This window comes from Acanthaster planci, linkage group LG06 (assembly GCF_054643075.1).
Source record: "Acanthaster planci isolate LZ-2023a linkage group LG06, COTS_SCS, whole genome shotgun sequence".
In the NCBI taxonomy this organism is placed as follows: Eukaryota; Metazoa; Echinodermata; class Asteroidea; order Valvatida; family Acanthasteridae; genus Acanthaster; species Acanthaster planci.
Window position 1 is genome coordinate 14745296 of NC_141782.1, and position 21468 is coordinate 14766763.

Below are 21468 nucleotides of genomic sequence, written 5' to 3' on the forward strand. Positions count from 1 at the left end.
CCCCCGTGTTGACTGGTGTGATGTTTTGCTTTTCGATATGATTTTTGGTCAGTCACGTAAACATGACACATTTTGTGCAGGTTTCTAAAGCATTGACTTTATGTCATTTGCGTAGGCCTCTTGTTGGCCTGTGCAACTTTCACAGTTCTTTGCATCTGTTTAAAGGCAGGAAAAGTCTCATAAAGCTCGACAAATTGCTGGCCAAGAAAAAGTGAGTTTTGCCTCCTGGACTTGCGTATTGAACATGTGTTGAACGTGTTAAACAGAGAATTAGAACAATATTATTTGGCTTATGATGATTATGATGTGTAGGTAGGCCCAAATTAAAATTTTACATTATGATAAGAGTTCCATATACGGATATCGCCAATTTGGCATCAGAGTGCAGCCACCAGTAAGTGAAAATGTTCTAAAATTTCAAATTTAGCAGGGCAAATATTGAAGTGTTTACATAGAAAGTAGGCCTGGGCATTAGTGGCAATTGCATAGGGTGTCAAGTGATGTCCGTGCGTGGAACTCATTCCAGAAATGTACGTGTGTGAATTTTGTGAGTTAGGGAGAGGGCAGTGTATGCAATTCTACACAGACATGACTTGGACATGGGGTCCAAATCTTGACAAGTTAGGCCCACCTCCTTTTATCATGTTCTGCATAAAAGCCTGTAAATCGCACGCCAGTTGAGCAGTAATAAAGTCTTTTAATAAACCAACGACTGTAACGTCAATTTGACGTGTGCAGTTCAGATTTCAGATACATGTAGATGCTTAGGTGATTCTGCTTTTTCATACCCTACAGGAAAAAATTCTACTATGATCCGATGAATGTCGCTCAGCTCGGTCGATTGGTAAGTTGTCAGTTTCTATTGAGGAGCATCCCCTGATCATCACTGTGCCTATTTGTTTCACACAGAACTGGATCTCGATCAGTGACCCCAACACTGGTTCGCACCTCCATAAGATGGGTTGTGGTGTCAGTGAATCAACGATGGATCATTTGTTGTAATCCAGATCTGTGTGATTAACAAATTGGTCCACTGCCAGCACTGGTGTTTGATCAGAAAATTTGACCTGAAGAAAACAAAACCTGAAGTATGAAATTCCAGTCCAAGTCATGCTGTTTCACTGTCTTATCGCACCAGTACATGTGTGTAGTGACCAGACTGAATACATGTACATGTACGTGAGAGAAACTGCAGTTTGCTGCTTCATTTTTGTGTGACCAAGGCAACAGGCGTATCGGGTGGCAAGGTCAAGATGAGAAGCGAAGACAGCATCCGGCTGAGGACATACAACAAGATTCTGTTTGACAACATCAATGACATGATGACAACGAGCTTGATCAGCGAAGAGTTGGAGGAACTCCAGGTCACGGTGTCAGGGGTAAGATGGTCAAGTCCCAGAGTTGACAGCATTTTGCGTATAGAAGAATATGGTGGCCATGGTAACGCTCTTACTGGTCATTTGCAGCGGCCCTCGTCTATGGCAGTAAGCACTATGATGATTATTGTTCAAAGACACTATTCCGTAAGAGACCCACAGGGCAAAAACCTACATGATGATTTCTGCCATTAAAGGGGGCCATCTGTAATGTCCAGTGACGGTTGATTCAACTATGTGGTATGTACAGTATGTATAAGTACCTTGGAAGCACTCAAGCAATTGAGCCACAGTATACTCAGGCAATGTTCATAGTATCCAAAGTCTGTCCGCCATTGGCGGGGGCCATTACAAAAGACGTGTAATAACATTACCTTAGACTGTCTGTAGGCCAGCCATTTTGCCAGTTATGATGCAGTGATGCAAGCAATGTCAATATTGCTATTTAATTTCAAGATTTTAAGATCTCGCCAGTTTCTCCTCTTTTTTGCCGTCAACAACAGCATTTTGTTCTCAACAACGGACTAGTTGTCAAGTATAAAAATCTATTTTTTTGTGTGATTTGCCCTTGAAATCAACCCAGCTGTCAGTGGCTGAGTAATTTCTCCTGAAGCTATTTCCTATGTAGCATTCTTGGTACGGACAAAGGTTTTTTCCCAAAAACAGTTGGTATTGATACTTTGCTAGATTATGCAATACACTGACCAACGCAATTTCATAAGGAACACAGTACCACGTACAGTGTACCTTCAAGAAGAGTTTTGCTCAAAATTGGAGCTTGGTCTTGTAAGCTGAGTTGTCTAAAAAGGCTGTGTGTCTGAGCTCATTTCTGAGTCATTATTTTTAAGATCCGTGATGATAAAACAAATAGGAGGTTACTTGATACTCTGTTACACGATTTTCAAAAACCACCTCTGGATAGAAGGCATTATTTCACCTATCCTTTCTCCCCTCAGGTACGAGTAGCGGGCGATATGAGTGCATGTCGAGTGTACTGGCAATCAACAGGTGTGGTGCAGGACGACGAAAGAATCGAAGAGGTCCTGAACAGACACAAAGGCCCCCTGAGGTTCGACCTGTTCTTTTCCTGAAATAAGGACCGCCTATAATTCTAAGATTCAACCCAAAAGTTTTAAAGGCGCCTTCTCGTCACACTGTAATGCACTCGTAGGCACTGACCTCCAGTAAGGTTAGTGCAAGAAACACTACCAGTTTATCGATTGATTATGAGATCAGTAACTACCACCTCATTCCACTAATAGCAGAAGGGTTTCCATTTCGGCAACACTTGGGTCGCTGGATAGCACTGTTTGAAAAATGTTAAATGCACCTCGATCAAACCCACGATAGAGTGTCTTTAAATAGCCTGGCATTTGTATTGATCATTCCACACACCCTAGGTCCAAGCCTTTGTTCATTAAATATGTACTCAGGTGTACATTCCTTATTGGTTCAACATCTAACACAACCTGACCTGTTATCATTCTTTTCTGACAAAAAGGGCAGTACTTTTTCTCCTTTCCAGTCCAAAAATGAGAAAGCAGGCCACACTTGAACCTACGTGTATGTGGGATACGATATCGATGAATGCAGTGGCCATTGTAATCACTGGTCATTTGCAGTGGTCCCCGCCAATGGCAGGAGATGGCTGTTGTATGGAGCCACTGTTGTAGTCTCTCTGCACAGAACCCGACACGTTGCTTTCTGCCATGAAATGGGGCCATGGGGAATGTCCAGTTAAAGCTGGCTGGATTCATCTAAAAAGCTACACAACAGAGATTCTTGCAATCTATCGCAGTACACATCTTCGTGTGTATGTTATACGTGCAATTGTGGATTTTCTATTTAAATTTACAGACGTGCCTTGATCTCCCATCGAGTGCTGGGAAAGATACCTCCCATCTTTTTCTTGAAGGACAAGGCCAGTGCCAACCTCTCTGAGATAGACCGGCTGCTTGCTATTGCTGATTTTGGACCCGACGAAGAGGAAGAAATTGAACCGATGGAGGTGGAACCGGACATGGCAGTGGAGAATTCCAGTAGTGGTGGGAGGATGGAGTTCATCCAGAAATCTGGCAAGAACGAGATGGATGCCAGCGGTGAAGCCCAGCCGAGCCTGTTTGGCATCGACCACGATGCTTTGAACAGGCTGATCAAGAGGGGGGACGTCAGCAATCCGTTCACAGGGATCCACGGGGAGTCGGCTGAAGACAGAGCTTCGGACAAGCGATTCCAACAGCTGCGAGCATTCATGAAAAAGAAAAAGATGGGCGAGACGGGCAAGAAGGAAGCGGCATTCTACAGGGGAGAGCTGGAGTCGTATGGATCCGGCCGGAGAGGGGACGTCGAGATTGAAGATGAGACAGCAATTGACTCAGAGGAGAGTTTTAGTGACGAGGATTATGACAATGGTGAAGATGGTGACGAGTTCACATCAGAATTACCAAGGGACAAATAAAGACAACCATCTTGCATAACTTGTGGATAATGAAGTTTATTTTACAAACAAAAACGAATTTCCAAACGGCCAAGAAAAACTAAGCAGTTTTTTTCATTCAAAAAATTGTACAAAAAAGGCATAATTTACAAATTTGACACAAATTTTGACACATTAGTTGGCTCCATCCACGGGTAAACCTGAGGCAATGGATTTTCATTCATTAAGAGCACTTAAAAGCGACAAAGTATGTTTGGAATAAACAAATGAGCAAAGTTGTGTTTAAAAATTGACATCTAAGTTACATGTAATACATTCAAGTGTCTTGAAAGATGTGAGCTGGACCAAAGGCATTGGCAATAAGAATAGTCCCTACAGTATAGTGTCCAACATTTCATGGTCACTGTTACACGACTACAACTTACACTTGAACACACAGCAGTATAAGACACGGAGAATAGTCTGTGGCCTGTACTCGTTCCCATTTCGGTTTTCACTTGTTCTATTAGAAAGCGAGTGTGCTGAAAAGGCCCACATCAGTGTAATCCACCCCCTGATGACTATTTAGTTGTGACAGTGTCCCATCATGGATACAACAGTTCATTTGAATTGGTAAAATAACACTGACCTACTGCATACATTTTATTGGGATTACTTCAGAAGAGTTTCCCAACAATACTGTCCTTTGTTGCAAGGCACTGTCCTGTGACACTTCAGCCCAAGCCTGCCCCCTGCAGTCGGGGTGTTTGAGTTGAAATGCAGGTCCAGGGTGTTGGGGGAAAACGCTCCTAGACATTGTAGTTAGCATTGTCTGGTACTCCAGGCATGGGTGACAGTTGGGACAATCAGTGGGGTGGTTTGGGCTTGACTTTGTTCCCTGCTGTGGCCATAGGTATGAGTTCCTGCCTGTACTCCATGGGTAGGTACATTATAGCCAATCAGTGGGGTGGCTTGGGCGTGACTGTGTTCCCTGCCGTGGCCATAGGTATAAGTTCCTGCCTGTACTCCATGGGTAGGTATATGTACTAGTTGGGAAAATCAGTGGGATGGCTTGGGTGTGACTTTGTTCCCTGCCGTGGCCATAGGTATGAGTTCCTGCCTGTACTCCATGGGTAGGTATTTCTCGATCAGAGCGTACATGGATTGCTGATCTCGGATCAGGCCTTGCCTACAGGTGGGACAAGAAATTTTAAAGGTGCAATCCATCATTTGTGCATTACTTTCGTTGAAGGCAACAAAATTACTCAAAATCGAGAGAAAGGTGCCTAAAAACAAACCTGATGAAGTCTCAGCTTGGTGAATACTGTACATGTATATTTTGAGAAAAACAACATTCTAGGAGTTTGAATTCAGATCAAAAGTTGCCAACTCATGCTTTGAATTGTGCCTGAATTCAGCGTCTAGGACACATTCTTGCATTTCAGTCAAATGCACCTACGTGATGTCAGGTACTGACCTGACAATTTCTAGTAACTGCATATTCGTGTGTGTGTCATGTCAATGCATGTACTTGCTCCTAACTGCAACTTTCCAAAGTTTGAATGTTTTCTTCAAAATGACAGCTTGCCAGAAAGAATATTTTACAGGAAGTTTAGTCCAATAACCATCTTTTTAAACCAAATATGCTTTTCAACAACAATTTCATCAGTTTTTCAGATAACTGCAAATGATAGACTAAACCCTTTAACCTCTTAGCCCCTTGTTGCCGGGATTATTTTGACCGTGACTGCTGGACTGCAGTATGCAGAGCCCCAGCCAGCAGCAGGCTCACATAGAAACCGCAGGTGTATGATATATAGAATGCATGTGTGGTATGCACTAATCCTCCCATTGATCTGCGGCTATGGGTTAATGGACATTACACTGATGCCAGCCTTAAACTGCAGTAATGCTTACGTTCCTGACTAACAGAGCTCCCGACATCAAAAGGAAAGAGCAAATGTTGCATTTAAGATAAAAATAAATCCACAGAAACAAAATTTTTACCTCCTCATGACAAGCTCCACATCAGATTGTTCAATGGTCTGTCGATGGGCGTGGCGGCTGTAAGCCGTCAGATCATTGGATAATCTCTTGAAAAATGTCTCCACGCTGTGATAAAAAAAATGATCAAAAAGTCTTCCAAAACCATGTGTCAGGGAAGCTCACTCCTCACTAAAACATCTTGTGCAGCTTCTGCTCTAATTGATAGCATGACCTTTACTGCTCCTCAAAACCTTACTGAACATTTTTTTGGCACACAACTTTCTCTGTGGCATTTCTTGAACATTCTCAATTGTGTGGGCCCTAAACTTAATTCTGGTACATATAACATTGGTCATGAAGATCCTTAAAAATAACAGCATGGCCAAGAGAATTCTCCTTGGAGTGTTTCAAATCTTATTCTGCGTAAGTAATTTTGCTTTTTGAAGGTGGTAATAGCAGGCTTGTTTGGAGGCACACTGTAAATGACCTGACAGGACTTAAGTTAAATACAAAGTTCCTCTGTTTTTTTAATAATGCCTACAGCCTCTCCAATTACAGTTACACTTTGGAATTATCCTAACAAACACAAGTTGCCTCAACAATCTAGGTAGGCTGCTGTTTTTTTGCCATTTTTAACCACAATTTAGAGTGCCTAAGTGCTGGGCGTCTTGTATGTGTCTCTGCAAGATCTGGCCCTGAATCGCAGGAGATAGCAACAGACCTAAAGCCGGCTCAAACTTCAGGAGAATTCAAAGTGAATTTGATGTCATGAAGCGTCTACAAAGAAATTTGCTTAAGTTGATATATGAGTTCAACTTGAGCTGTGAATTTACAGGGAGAACATTTGATCTGACGTCACAAAATCGCTTTCACACCAAGTGACGGACCTGTAGTCCAGAGAATTCTGACAGATTACACATGTGCAACTCGATAAACCACAAGTTCTGGACACTTCCTATATTCAAGTTGCCTACAGCTTTACTCTCACCCTTTCTCCACGGCTGCCACTGCCTCCTTGGACACCCTTGCCTTGGAGAAGTGAGACAAGATACTTCTGGTGAGACTCGTGGGTAGACAGGCGGCCTCCTTCCGGGGTGCCATAGGGGGCTGCTTCTTCTTCTTGGGCCCTTGTTTCTGGACTTCACTAGAAGGTTCCTCCCTTACAACAAGGAATTCCAGTAAAAGGTTTGCAATTATTTCATGTCTCGACAAATGCAGGTACAAATATATACCTCCAGCTCAGGACCTGGACAAGACTAAATGATGACTATGGTATGATCCCTAGTCATATGGTAGGATCCCAAGTCATATGGTATGACCCCTAGTCATATGTTATGATCCCAAGTCATGTGGTATGATTCCAAGTCATATGGTAATATGGTATGATCCCAAGTCATATGGTAGGATCCCAAGTCATATGGTATGATACCTAGTCATATGGTACGATCCCAAGTCATATGGTATGATCCCTAGTCATATGGTATGATCCCTAGTCATATGGTGTGATCCCAAGTCATATGGTAATATGGTATGATCCCAAGTCATATGGTAGGATCCCAAGTCATATGGTATGATCCCTAGTCATATGGTACAATCCCAAGTCATATGGTATGATCCCAAGTCATACGGTATGATCCCTAGTCATATGGTATGATACCTAGTCATATGGTACGATCCCAAGTCATATGGTATGATCCCAAGTCATATGGTATGACCCCTAGTCATATGGTATGATCCCAAGTCATATGGTAATATGGTATGATCCCAAGTCATATGGTATGATCCCAAGTCATATGGTATGATCCTAAGTCATATGGTATGATCCCAAGTCATATGGTATGATCCCACGTCATATGGTGTGATCCCAAGTCATATGGTATGATCCCAAGTCATATGGTATGATCCCAAGTCATATGGTATGATCCCACGTCATATGGTATGATCCCAAGTCACATAGTATGATCCCAAGTCATATAGTATGATCTCAAGTCATACTGTCTGCTATTGGAGCCTGGTTCCACAATGGTGGACTAGATGTCCCAACCATTTCAAATAACAATGGTCACATATTCATTCTGCATGCAGAGACAGGTGACAGCTATAACTCGTCCTCAAGCTCAAGTGGTTCCTACTGAGTTTGTACACACACACTTATTTTTCAACTTTAATTTGATGGCTTTTATGTTGTCCGTCCTTTCTAAAATTTTCAATTTCTATAGTTTAACGACATCTGTAGCATGACTTATCAGATTTTGTACTCTGTGCTCGATTGCACTGTAGACATTGGTCGACAGCTCATCCTGCACAAACACATGTGCACAGCCATGATGTAGTTGGTTCCCGGCTTGTTATGAACAACTTACTATTCATACAATCACTGCAATGGTTTTGGGGAAGGGGTGGGGAGAGTTGCCCTACCGTTGAGCTGCCTCCTGGCGGTGGGCGGGAGTCTTCTTCAGAGCTGGTGTGGGTCGGCCACTGCCGGAGGGCAGTCTGGGGGTGACCAGTGGTGAAAATCCACTCAGTCTGCTGGAACCAAACACAAGCAAATGCTGTTAACTTGTGTGATTCCTACATTTCAAGTTTCTTACTGAGAGCAACACCAAAGTCGGATTATGCACCCAAAGTGCAGAAGTTTGACTGAAGGAGAAAACGCAAGTCAACGCCCCCGGGGTTTTGGTCCAGTGACATATAAAGACTGACGAAAAGATAAACTGTCAAATACTTAACCTGTCTAAAAAGTTGGGCCATAATTTTCTTTAGTTTTTGGATTGTGGATTTTTAAAGAATGATGGAGAATGGAAAGAAAACACAAAGAAAAAGGGAACCTTTGCATGATCTTGATTTTCATGACATTTCCATGACTTTTTCTGACAGTAGGATTCAAGAACGCCAACTTTCCATGACTTTCCAGGGCAACTTTTTCCAGGATTTTCCATGACCATGGCAACCCTATTTAATGTAGCCTTCGGCCGTTCCTGCTCTACCTGCTCTCTCCCCCTCCGGTTGTCTGCTGTGCCTCACTGTCTTCCGCTATGGAAGACTCCTCTTCCGTTGGCTGGTCAGGCGGGACGGCTTCACCGCCCTCACTACTAGGGTCCAAGACCGTGGAGTCGGGCACCCTCCTGGTCCCGCCGGGGCTGCCCTCCCGCTGGCTGGGAATGGAAGCTTCCGGCTCCCTGCCAGTCCATGTGGAGTCAGCTGCTTGCTTGCTAGTGGATTCTGGGCTGGTGCGGTCTGCGGGGGGTGTTACCTGGGAGGCAGGGGTGGTGCTGGGGGTGGAGGCCGTACTAATGGCCGAATCTGGATGTGCTTCCTGGAACATAGAACAATATCAAATTTGGAAAAAATGAAACTGAATTCAGATGCTACGGAGAAAAAGTTAACCAAACTTTAAATAATCGATTAATCTGATGACAAATCACAATTGATCAATTAATATCGTCCATATGAGGGTTTTGGAAGCAATAACTTGTGATTGTTCCACCACATCAAAAGATAAGTCTCCAAGAAAATCTCCACAGCTTTCACATCAAGACCTAGCTGTGGCTACCGTGTGCTTCAAAGTCTCTCATCTAATACCTCCATATTTATCACATGTATTTCACCTACCTTCTCCATTCATTCTTGCAGGCCGTATACAAGCTTTTTTCCCCTGGAGAGCCCACTAGGCTAACTAACTCCAGATTTTACAAAGCCTGTTCAGATTCTTGCTAGCTGTATATTTTTGCTTGCCTATGTTTTGTGTGTACCAGCACATGCGCATGACATACTATTAATTAGCCTTCAATTTGAAACGAACTTGTTGGGACAAAATGGAAATATTTCAAACAGTTGACAGACATCTGACCTCTTCTCTTATGCTTTCATCTTCGGGCTCTCCAGCATCATCCGGTACATCGACAGTCTCCTGTTCTTTGGCTTCGTCCTCTTTATCATGAATGTCTCCCTGGGTGTCTTGTAGGTTTTCCTCAGGCTCGGCCAATTCCTGGCTCCCATCCCCTGCATCCTCTGAGATGCTCTCCTGGACGTCTTCCGTTTCGGTGACGTCGCCAACCTCACCCGCCTCTTCCTCCCCCTCCTCGGTGTCCCCACCCTGCTTCTGCACCAGCCTCTCCTGGATACCGGTCGCAAAGTCCTCACTGCTGACTTGCTGTCTCTTACGGGCATTTGGGGCCAGGGGCTGTGACTGGTTGGTTGTATCTGTGGGCTCTGGAACAAGAGGTGACAGTGATTCCCTGCAGAAACAAAGAAAGCACAACTGTGTATTGTCATTTCAATTTGCAACATTCCTAATTGAAAAATTCTATTATAAGGTCCTTATTAAAAAATGTTGCTTTAAACATGAAATTGGGCAAGAGGAATTGATGAAATGAAGTATATTGCCCGAAAAAACTAGTTTTAGCAAAAACAGTAAGGAGCCCATTTTTGTTCTTTCTAGCTCAGACTAGGTCCTCAGAGTAGATGCCAAAAATGATATGAACATTTATCAATCAAGACTGAAATCCTCCTGAGGTACACATACACATATCCAAAGCTGTGCTTGCCTGCCAAAAAAGTTGTCCAACTAGAAAAGTCAAAAGACGACTGCTTTCCAAATTCCTTGATATCTCACGAAAAACTGAACCATAACACTAAAATAATCTCCTTTTTGTGCCATCAACTCAAAAAAGTCCAACTTGCAGATCTTCTTGGATTCATCCCACAAGACTATGATTAAAGTCTGGTTCATACATAAAGGACAAAAGTTGGACAGATTTCAACTCCGGCAAAATTTTACTTCAAATTTGAGATAGCTTAGTCAAAAACGTCTTAATGTAGCAGACAATGCACAGTTACACTTTGCACGTTCTCTGGCTCTGTTTACTAAAAGATGCTTAGACAAGCAAACAGAAATGCACGGTAGTGTACTTGTTAGCTCTGCCCTGAAGTGCTTCTTCAACATCAGGGAAATCAGTGGGGTTCAGACTTGATGACCTCCTCACATGAACTGCTGGAGTCTCAACAGGGGCTGGGGATGGAAAAGACGCGATTAATCACTGCCTTCGGAGCCAACTTCTTACTTCAGGATTCAAATTTTCCTACTTGCATGGACCCTCCATGTGAAATGGACATTGGTGAGACTCGAGTGAGTCCATTCTGCCTACTTGAGTAACAGTAATGGAGCGTTGACATTTGGCTGCCCAATTAAAACAACAAAGTTTTGAGTTTTAAACGGAATTGAGCAGAAATACCAGAAGTTGCAGATAGACTAAAATAAAATTTGGAGATCCAAAGATAACCCAGCATCTGAACATCATCACAGTCCCTGGGATGTTTTCCTACAGACCTGTTCCAACAAGTCCTTGTATCAACGACCGTGGGGTCGGGTTGCCTCCTGGCGTGGCCAAGGCTTCAAGCCTCGTGACCCTCTTCCTGGCAGTCGAGTGGGGCATTGTGCCCGGTGTCTTGGCCGGTGGATGCTCCGTCTCCGGAGGGCTCTTGCGTGGCTTCTTGGATGGGGGAGGCTCCTCCACTTCGTTATTTTGAATGACACCTTGGATCTAAACATAACAGAAATCATCCTCCATTCAAAAATCAATTCCTAAATGTACCTACCAAAGTGTATTTTTTGCAGCTTTCAAAGCATCACATTTTATTTTCATAATGCAAAAAAAATCTCAACAAGGACTTAACAAAAAAAGATAATTATAATTACATGTAAAAAACTGCAAATCAATCATTCAAATTGGGCATTCCCACAGGTACTACATGAAGAAAGCTGAGCTATAAGTGAGACATACACTAAGACATTTCACAATTGCTGATATAACAAGTCAGACTCCAGTGAAGTCCAACATGCATTGATGAAAGACTGTCAGTGTGCTGACCGCAATGATCTTGAAATTGTCTCAGACAGATTCCAATGCAAGTCCAGTTCAAAATGAAGTTGGAGGTTCATTCAAAACTCTAACATCTTACATTCACATGTACACTCTACAGTAATACTTTGTTTCATTTTCACCAAATCACTGGAGTCTTAAAGGTGCCCTGGGAAAGGTCATAAAACACACTGGAATATAGGATAAAATAAAACAGTCTGTTTTGTCTATAACCAAAAACACACACATGTAAGACTGCATTAACTGGCCGATATTGGCTGATTCCATTAATTGATCGTTGCACTTTTGGCAGATCATAAGGCACAATGTGTTGATGCTTCTGTCTTCAACAAATCACCGTTTTCTTGCTGATTTGCATTTGTGGATGGAACACAGTTTTCTTTTAAATATGGGAAGTAAAGTGTAAGACTTTCTACAGGATTGCCCATTGGATTCAATGTCTCAAAGCTCTTTGCAAAAGCTACAAAGGATACTTTTCTCATTATTATTGGCCTAAAGCCTGTGGTCCCTGTAGGACCATTTCGGCATACCAGGCTGCGAGGGGTGAGATCACTGATGGACTGTGCCCTCATCTTGTCATCCTTCCTGAGCGCTGCAACCCGGTTGCCGGTGTTGGACCGCCTTACCCTCACTCTGGATGTCGATGCGGCACTTTTGCTCACCGACGATGCCTCAATGAAGCCCTGGATCAGAGTGCGTGGAGTGACATCATCAGTTGCCATGACAACATCTAAATCCCATTTGCAACCACTTAAACCTTACTCACTGCAACAAAAATTGTCATAACAAAAAGGAGAAAAAATGAGTTCAAATTAAATAACGGTAATTTTGAAACTAGTTTCATTGCTTTGAGAAATCAGTCCTGACAGTTGTGCACAGGCCCTACAGTGTGTACATATAAATATCTTCCACCATGTAGGCCCCCCATGTAATGCAGTTTTTACACTTTTTCCACTGTCCCATTCACCACAGAATCAGGCACAATCGGTCCTGCTCAATCCTTGTGCAATTTGTCAATCTCAAGAGTCATGACTTTCCATGCTTTATGTCTTTCATGATTTGCCAATCATGCTGTTACGCCCCAACTATAGCATCAGTCCCAACTATAGTTGGGCCCGTCCCAACTAGAGTGCTACAGTTGGGCCAGCCCAACTACAGCAGAGAGGTCCTGTGTGCACGATGTGCCCAGCATGTGCCAAAGTCATACTGTTTACAAATGTCTTGTCATTAGTCATAGGGCTAGATAAACAGATGAAGTGCCACATTTTAGATGAATTGTGTCACGTGTGAGACACATTGACCTTGATAATGTTGAGACATTTCCCACAGACATTAGTCAACAATAGTTGGGCCAGCCCAACTGCAGCACTACAGTTGGGACTGTCCCAACTGTAGTTGGGACTTACGCTTTAGTTGGGGCGTAACAATGCCAATAATTCAGCCAATCACCTGATCACCTTTTCTTTCTAATTCAGTTGTGAAAACTGTTCCAATAAAGGACGAAAATTTCATGTCTTGTCATGTAGGATCGCCTGATCGCACCCAACACACGCACAGTCCTGACAGTGTACCATCCGCCATCTGATCATGCACTCGTCATAAACTTACTCATGTACATGTAGGCCTAGGCCGCGCCTAATTACAGAAAGATTTCATGATTTACCATTTACGATTGGCAAATAGAAGCCCGTAAAAGGGACATAAAGGGATATCATTTCAGATAATCAACTTCTTCTGAAATTCTAAGTGGAATTTATAGCATAATTCTTACATGGCCAGCTGATGATGAGACAACGCCAGAAATTCTTGGGAAAATTAGAAATCCTAGATAAAATCTCAGGCTTCGCGGGAAACAGTGCATACACACGTCTCCACAACTGTAAATGTTACACAGCGCCCTCAAGTGACGTACTATAGTCCCAGGCTAGCTGACTGGGTTTCTGCGAAAGTCGTGCGAGATTTAACTCCTGAGACATTGAAATTCGAATGGTACGATTAAACTTCCGTAAGGTGTCAGTGTCATTGTCCTTACCAATATATTTTTCACGTGGACGGAAGCGTTTCTGAAGCTACGTATTTGCTGCGTAATACTGATAGGGTATTGAGGAATTTTACTTAAAATTTTAGAAATCACGAGCGGGCCTCACCACAGACCTGGAGAACACATGCTGGAGGCGAGGAGTTCCTCGTGCTCGCCCAGCTCCTGTGTATGTGTCATCTGAAACCTGCCCGACGATAGCGCCGCATATCATGCCCACCGCGTACGATGCGTCCCTGCAGCTGTGTATGTCACGTGTATTGAGGGCGCCTCTATGAACCCCACACAAGAAATGGGCTTTTACTAAAATCCAAAATCACAATATCAGTACTAGGGCCTATAGGCCTATATGTGATTGTGACAACAAAGTAGGATTTTGGATTTAAATTGTCTCAATCGAAATCCAGTTGAAATATTTGGTGGATGTGGCAATTTGAAACTCGATAGGCATAGCATCCGTCCCAACTGCAGTAGGGATAATCCTGACTGTAGTACTAGTTGGGCTGGCCCAACTACTACTTCATGGACGTTAGTTGGCAAATTTTCAACCTCCTTTATTTTAATTACATAATTGTATGTTACATATCCGACATACAAAAAATACCAAAGTCTGTGGCAGCCTTTGTAAAAATGGGTCAGATGTTAGACATTTTGAATCCATGGTGAGAATTATCGCTTGATCTGTGTGATTGGCCTATCATGGTATCGGCCAATCTTATTGTACAGTCTGTTCAATTTTCTCGCTATCAGCCAACATGGCCAATAAGCTTTTCTTTCAAATTCACAACAGTAGGCCTAAAATCTGATGTTTTCACCAGGATCAAGCAATAAAGTACCAGTATAATGATCACATATTAATTAATGCCCAACAGTCATACTTCAAGATTACAATGTAGGCTGCCACTTGTAACATTTACCTCAACATGTGTTGTACCTGTAGATCTGAACAGATAAAAGATCCACTACTGAAGATGTGGATTTGTGAGAGGAGTCCGTGGTAAACGGGTCTCCCATTTTTTGTGCAAAATCTCACTTTATCTTAATTTTTTCAGATTTCAGACCAAGAGCAAGTGCTTGAACTTTGACTCGGAAGAGAGAAAAATGGAGCATAGCACTGAAATCCAGTTGCAAGGAGATATGGGCGAGGCCGTAGAGATTGAGGTGCGGGAATGCCCCGAGGGTTGGCCATTCACTGAACAGGATGGATCCACCAAGGTACAGGCCCGACTGCAGGATGGCAACTCTGACTTGACCATGGTCATTGTGGCTCCCAACCCAGAGAGGGAGAGTGGGCCAGAATATGACAATTCCGACCGGGCACGCATTCCTTCTCATATCACCATTAATTGTACTGATTCGACCAGTTTGTTTGACGTTGCCCTGTCAGACCGATTTGGCTATGTCTACAGCCTGGACCGGGCTGAGAAAGTGCGCAGGGACTACGAAATGCGGACCAATACTTCATACGTAGCAGTCAGCAACGTCAAACTAAACTTTGGCCAAACAGGTAAACTTGTTTGAAAAACAGGTGAATTTGTATATATTTGTAAGTTTGGTTAATAAAGTCAAAGCAAGGAAAAACAAAAGCTATCACTTTGCCACACACATCGCTGATTAATACCCATTTTGGTTATGTGACCCAAATCTCAGAACTAAGTCGTGAGAATCACCGCATTTACTGGGAGGAGCCCCAGCAGGACACGCCCCTCAAGAGTCCATCGAAAATTAACTTTGACGGTGTGCCTTTCATTTTGCTGGCCAAGAGAGTTCTTGACTGTCAGCACGGCAGAGACTGGCGACGACGCAGCAAGGAAAAGGTCTGTTCTACAAAATGTTTTTGTTGCAGGGCAGATAAAAAGCCGAGCAAAATAACCTAGTTCACCCTCTTCATTTTCTTCCTAGCCACTGTTTTTAAAAATACTTTCTGTGGGATTTTACAGATGTTTGGACTTTTTGTGTGTTTCCATTGTCCTTGTTTTCCATTTTTCAATCTTTGAGAACCTGGCAAGAAAGTTTTACTACTTAGCTTAAGTATTACTATACTCTCTACTGAAATCTAGTAACGTTAAATGCACCGACTTTGCTGGATTTACTGATATCTGGAACTTTGAAAGGTTTAGTAGTTCCTTTATAATCAGCTGCTATCATGCTTTGCTATAATCCAATTTTGTTGGCGCCATTAAGTGACTTGATATGTGTTGAAAGAGCCCAAAGGATCTCCATAGATGGAGGAAATCTTTAAAGAATGATTGAACTTGAATCAGATATGACTTGACTAGTGACCATTTGCAGACAGGTGAGCCAAACAACATGTCCAAAAAAATCCACCTTGTGTAAGGCCACCTTGTCCTAAGGCTGAGTCAATTCGAATCAATACAGATTCAATATTTGACCTTCCATTCAATCAAATGTTCGGCTGTACCAAATTCCCACAAAAGCAGAAACTAAGTATGGACACAAGCTTGAAGATTTACCTCATTGGGTTCCAGTACAGGATTATGTAACCTAGTTCCAAGAAGGAAATGAGGAGTCCAACCACTGCCAATTGATTTTCAGTTCTTTGTGGTGATTTATTCCTTTATTGCCAGAGAGATCATTATTTAGAACGTTAAAAACAAGATAAAGTCCTTTTGGCCTTATTGTTTGGCACATATACAGGTACAAGTATCCATCAGCTGCTTTTAAGTTCAAGTTTACTCCTGACACCTTAAAACATGCTTTTAGAATAAGCAACCAGATGAATATTTCCCCTTTTCTAATTCAACGCTTTTCACCTCCTTTCAATTACGAAAATAAATATTCAGATATTTAGATAATCATTAGAATATCTGAATACATATATTTGAATAATCTGTAAAGCCTTTCCTACGTCACTTACCAGTAGGAGAGTTCAGTGGGATTTAGTTTCGACCTTGCAGCTCCTTCCTTCGTCAGGGCGTCGACAATTAACTCCCCAAAATGGGTGAAGATGTTGACATCTCTTTTGTCTTCAGACAGAGAGAAAGCGAAGGAAGAAACCGTGCGGCCAGGAGACAAGAAAACTTGGATGTCTTGCAACCATTATCATGCGTGAACTTGTGTGCTTTCCAGAGTTTGAGGTAACTCTGTATATTCCTTGAGACGCAGTTTTGCATTTACTTGGTGGTTTTGTAGGAATCCTTATGATTTTCACGGATGGGACGGACTTGTTTTCATTAGAGCCCTGCAGATTCTAGATGAAATGGTTTTCTTTGATTTAACATTTTAGATTGATGAGAACTCTGAATACAAAAGGAAACTTACCTCGAAAAGGCTGAGGGTCGCACTGAAAGAGGGTGAGGTCAGAGGTCAGAAAAGGATCTACGTTGACCTCCCTGAGGTGTCCAGTCATAACCATCCTGTTGATCAGGTGAGTTGTTAACAATTAGTATTTGTACCATGCAGCATAAGTTGGGCATACAAAAACGAAAAAAAAATCACCATTTGTATACCATTGTTTTGAAGTATGTAAAGGGTTGTGAGCATAATTTTACCAAACTTTTCTACTTGCATTGGAACGAAGCACATTTGTATTGTTCTGTAGGTTTGTTATTACCATTATCTTTTTTCAATTATTTTTGAACTGCATTTGATCATTTGTTCTTGAGCACAGTTCTCTCTTCACATCAGTTAACACTGTCTCGTCGTCCCACGCAGGACACGCGCGTGACACATCAAGCCCTCGATGAGCGGGTCCTGAAAAAGCTACAGGAACTTGTAGGAGGCGGAGTTTTGGGCGTTGAAGAAATGAGGTTACACCTCCAGAACTACGTCAAGAATGAGATCTGCTTTGGTCAGCCTTCCATACCTCTCACAAACAGGCGGTTCTTTCCTAGCAAGTTCACCATCAGGTAAGGGACAAATACAGCATGCTTCGGCTTTGTGTCTCAGTCACTGGCAAGGGTGGATCCAGATCCCCCTTTTTCTTGGGGGGGGGAAATCCTATATTTAGGGGTCCACATACTCTGGAAACTGTTTGTGTGTAATCTTTTATGGCCTTTCTGAGGGCAGAGGCTACATTTTGGAATGATTTTTATTTGCTTAAAGAAGGAGGGGATGTGAAACAAACCGAAACATTGCCTGCCTTTCGTTGTCTTTTCAAAACCCCTTTTTTTTCAATCTCCTTTTCAGGGGGCCACAGCCCTATGCCCCCCTTCCAGATCTGCCCTTGGGGGCCAGAACCATTCCTAAACATTTTAGTGCTCGGACCGGACGAAAATAGTCCCATGTTTGGCTTCATTTCATGTTACTACCTTGGTGTGCAACAAAACACTTGACTCATATTGAGCTGGAACCTATAAAGGGAAAAACAAGGGAGGATGTTTATTTCAATCTGAACATCTTAAAATAGCATCTGGGCCAAAACTTGTGAGCTAATTCGGTAACTGCGTTTCCTATCTGTCCTCACATTAGGAAGTTTTTAAATCTCACTCCATTTAAACAATTTGCAATACATAAGCCAATTTGGCCCAATTTTTTATATTTAAGTTCATTTTATCTTTACTGACTACATTGGACTATAGTAGGATGTTAGTTTTGGACTCGCATTTATATTTCTTAGTTGCCATTCTTGTGAATACAGGCAATCCATTTTATTTTGCTGGATTCATTTTTTTTATTTAAGAACTCACATACGCAGATGCTGTGCACCAAAGAAGCATTTACAGCAAGAAGAAAACCAGGTAAATTTGTAAGAAATCCTCCAAATTCTTTAAAAAAAAGCTCATCAACAGGTTTCTTCCTGCTTAGTTTCCCAATTCATTGTATGAGACTAAGCCACTTTGTTGCATTCCATTGGCTGTCTTTTTTAAACCAAACCCCCATTGTTTGGTTTAGCTTTACCCACTCAATGAACAGATGCAGGAATTTTCTGGCTGTCCGGCGTGTAGTTTTTCCATGTCTGTTCATCTCTAATTCTGTGTGTTTCGCTGTTTGTGTGGTGCTGTCTTTTCCCACCAGTCAACTCTGCGTAATCATTCCATCCATGCTATTCACCCAAAGTTGTCCCACATGTACGTGTAGTGCGGTTTCTTTCATCATGAACATCACAACCTCAGTGGCTTCTTCAGGCGAGTTCGTACTTGGTGCAAAAGCAAAGACTACCATAAATTGGTGATTTCAGATCACCTATTCACGCTGCACATTTGCAAATGCTTTGTGACATCTAATCCTCTCTGCTGTCACTTTTACCTTCAGTTTGAACCGGGCTTTAGTCCTTCATAATGGCATAGTTTGACATTTATCAATTGTTTTCTTCAGATTTCTTCAGTTATTAAGAAACCAAAAAGCTGTCATCTAGTACCCCTGGACAAAGATGATGACAAAGTGGCACAGTGTTCTTGTGGCAATGTGGTTTCAGGTTCATCTAACAATGTATGAGCAGTGCCCTTTTCACTCATAACACTAAAATTTTACAACAGAGAGATTTCAGTTGACTTCGAAAGTAGAGAATACTGAAAAATCTGGCAGTTTATATTGGACATTACATGAAAGGACTGTGTCAAAATGTTTTACATTAAAGCACTAACATGTTTGGCTTCCAGATGAGGTCAGAGGTCACACAGTTTTAAAGGAAGTTTTTTGATTGACACACATAAACCAGATGCCCGCATAACATCATATCACTTACAGTCAGAGTTATAAGTTGTAGGTTTGTGAGAATTGTTTTTGTACAAAACAAATTGTGATAGTTTTTGATAATGATGCTGTGAAGGTCTGGTCATTCCTCGGCGTTTAGGAAGATCACAATATGAAATCAGAACAGATCATGACCGATGAAAGATTCAAACCAGGTACCTTTAGCAGTGCAACATCAAGGGTTTTTTGGGGTGGGGGGGAATTTCTCAGATATAATTTTTCCAATTTTTGCACCCCCTGCCCCAAGGAAGGTACAGTATTCACAACAAGAAAAGGTGCCTTTTGGGGGGGGAGACCCAGGCTCATCTTCCCCCTTGGTGGCATATGCCACTGACCTGGAGACTTTGATTCAGTTTTACAAAGTTAAAACTTTGCTTGGATTTGACCTCTGATAGTAAATTAGTTGTGCCATATACAATTACAGTGTAGCCGTCATTGGTATCATGGGTCTTTGGGATGGGGGCACCATCCTTTAAAATGGACAGTTAAAAAAAATTTAAAATAAAAGAAGTGAATAAGAAAAGTTGACCTTTTCCACTGCTGATGATTGCCCTGTTCCCGCCCTCAATAGCCCTTTTCCCTTTCTAGCAACGCCCGCGATAGATACTTCAATATTGTTGATAAAATGAGACATTACAATATAGAGTAAAAGCCGCCTTTCCATAATTACGCGCGCGTCAAAATCACTCCCGGGGCGATCTTGATAACTGAACGTAACGCACACGTGTGTTACGTTTAGGGGCGATTTTTGAGTCCGTGGAAGTGAAACGCGTGATGAACGCATCGTGTAATAACGCACCCCTGAAAATGTACACTTGGAAAGGCGCCTTAATGGTTTGGTTATTTTCAGCAATCCCATTTTAATTGGTCGCGACATGACCTGTTTGAAATTGTAAGAGTGTATTTTTCATCGAACGTTGTCACGTTACCATCTAAGATTAATTTTTAAAAGCGGCCGCTGTGCCAGCGGAATTTCAGGCTTTTTCTGAAATCAAATCGTTTTTGAAGTAACATTATTATGAAATAATAAAGTGGAGGTGTCCTTTCCCCGAGATTGATAGAACTGTGAGCTAAATAACCGTGGTCTTTGTGATCTCTGTCTGTGGACTACCTTATTCTTTCAGTACGTGTGCCAAAAATGGACGACAAAAGTCTTTGATTTCGTTTTTCATGAGCAGTGCTAGTTGACCGTGCCAGTGATGAAGTATGGGGAGCAGTGGAACGCTTTTTCCAGCCAGAGGAAGTCCGTGTTTTAGGCTGTCCACTCATCACAAAAAACAAACAAATAAACAAAAACACCCAGTTCTGTTTAGTCCCTGCAGTAAACAAACTCCAATAGCTTCTTATACGCGAATTATAATCAGCGTCGATGTCGCTAGTCTCGGTGGTGTTGCATGCGGACGCAAATTGACGTCGCAAGGGCACGCAGCGAATTGTTGCCGGCTGAATTGTGTTTACTGGTGGCGCTTGTTTTGCCGCCTATATTCTCATGCTTTCGCGCCACTTTGCAACGATTACCTGATCACTACCCGGTTAATTGTCGTCTGTTCAGTTATAATAAGATGATGATCAGTGCTTCTCCGGGCGTTGTATAAAGCATGTAATAAATGTCTTCGAAGTTTCAAAGTTTTATCCTTGCAACAGAAAATAAATTATCAGTGGTTAAAGACATGCATGCATTCGTCTTTGCAACGTTAAATTGAACCTTCTATCATTCTGTCACCCCTCGAAATTGTTCAACATAAGCATCACTGGCGTATCAAGGCCTTGGGTCTAGAACGGGGCAGGGAGCAAGATAATTTGTCCAGAGACGACGGTCCAATTATTTTTTTTCGGCCGTAACAGACCCCTCCCCCATCAAGTGGTACCGGTAGTACCGTTTTTAAGACGCTAATGCTTTAAATTCCATGAAGTAACATGATTTTATTAACGGGCAACATGTCCCAAGGGGCAACTGCCCCCCCCCCAGCGTCGGAAGCCGGGAGGGGGGGCAGTGGTCCCCACTTTCTCAACTGGTGTGTGTTTTATGCAGGAATAGATCGGCAATTACAATGTAATGGCTGATGGCTGAGGGTCTCACAATTATAGTCTGCCCCCTCCCCTTTAAAAGTCGTG

The 21468-nt window shown here is 42.4% G+C and overlaps 3 protein-coding genes across 7 annotated transcripts in view; 2 read left to right on the forward strand and 1 right to left on the reverse strand.

The window, feature by feature from the left end:
* Positions 1–4103, forward strand: LOC110988258 (putative ribosome-binding factor A, mitochondrial). Its single transcript, XM_022251597.2, has 5 exons — positions 1–211; positions 796–844; positions 1224–1379; positions 2333–2445; positions 3234–4103. The coding sequence occupies exons 1-5, from the start codon at positions 63–65 to the stop codon at positions 3832–3834; spliced, it is 1068 nt and encodes a 355-aa protein (XP_022107289.2). The 5' UTR covers positions 1–62; the 3' UTR covers positions 3835–4103.
* Positions 3851–13949, reverse strand: LOC110988255 (uncharacterized). 5 transcript variants are annotated; one of them, XM_022251591.2, is made up of 10 exons: positions 13808–13949; positions 12191–12425; positions 11108–11321; positions 10690–10789; positions 9629–10016; positions 8766–9094; positions 8197–8307; positions 6767–6937; positions 5800–5904; positions 3851–4981 (listed from the first exon to the last, which is right to left on the reverse strand). In XM_022251591.2, the coding sequence occupies exons 2-10, from the start codon at positions 12380–12382 to the stop codon at positions 4852–4854; spliced, it is 1740 nt and encodes a 579-aa protein (XP_022107283.2). In that variant the 5' UTR covers positions 12383–12425; positions 13808–13949; the 3' UTR covers positions 3851–4851. The 5 variants fall into 5 exon arrangements, with proteins under 5 accessions (XP_022107283.2, XP_022107285.2, XP_022107286.2 ...); XM_022251593.2 differs by having other exon boundaries at positions 13815–13880; XM_022251594.2 differs by lacking the exon at positions 13808–13949 and adding an exon at positions 13693–13712.
* LOC110988256 (uncharacterized) overlaps positions 13566–21468 on the forward strand; it is a 23078-nt gene continuing 15175 nt past the window's right edge. Inside the window, exons 1-7 of the mRNA XM_087137694.1 lie at positions 13566–13649; positions 14751–15205; positions 15349–15515; positions 16692–16796; positions 16946–17086; positions 17374–17567; positions 18341–18398. Of these exons, the coding sequence (XP_086993820.1) occupies positions 14800–15205; positions 15349–15515; positions 16692–16796; positions 16946–17086; positions 17374–17567; positions 18341–18398 (1071 nt within the window). The 5' untranslated portion in view covers positions 13566–13649; positions 14751–14799. The remainder of the gene's footprint in view (positions 13650–14750; positions 15206–15348; positions 15516–16691; positions 16797–16945; positions 17087–17373; positions 17568–18340; positions 18399–21468) is intronic.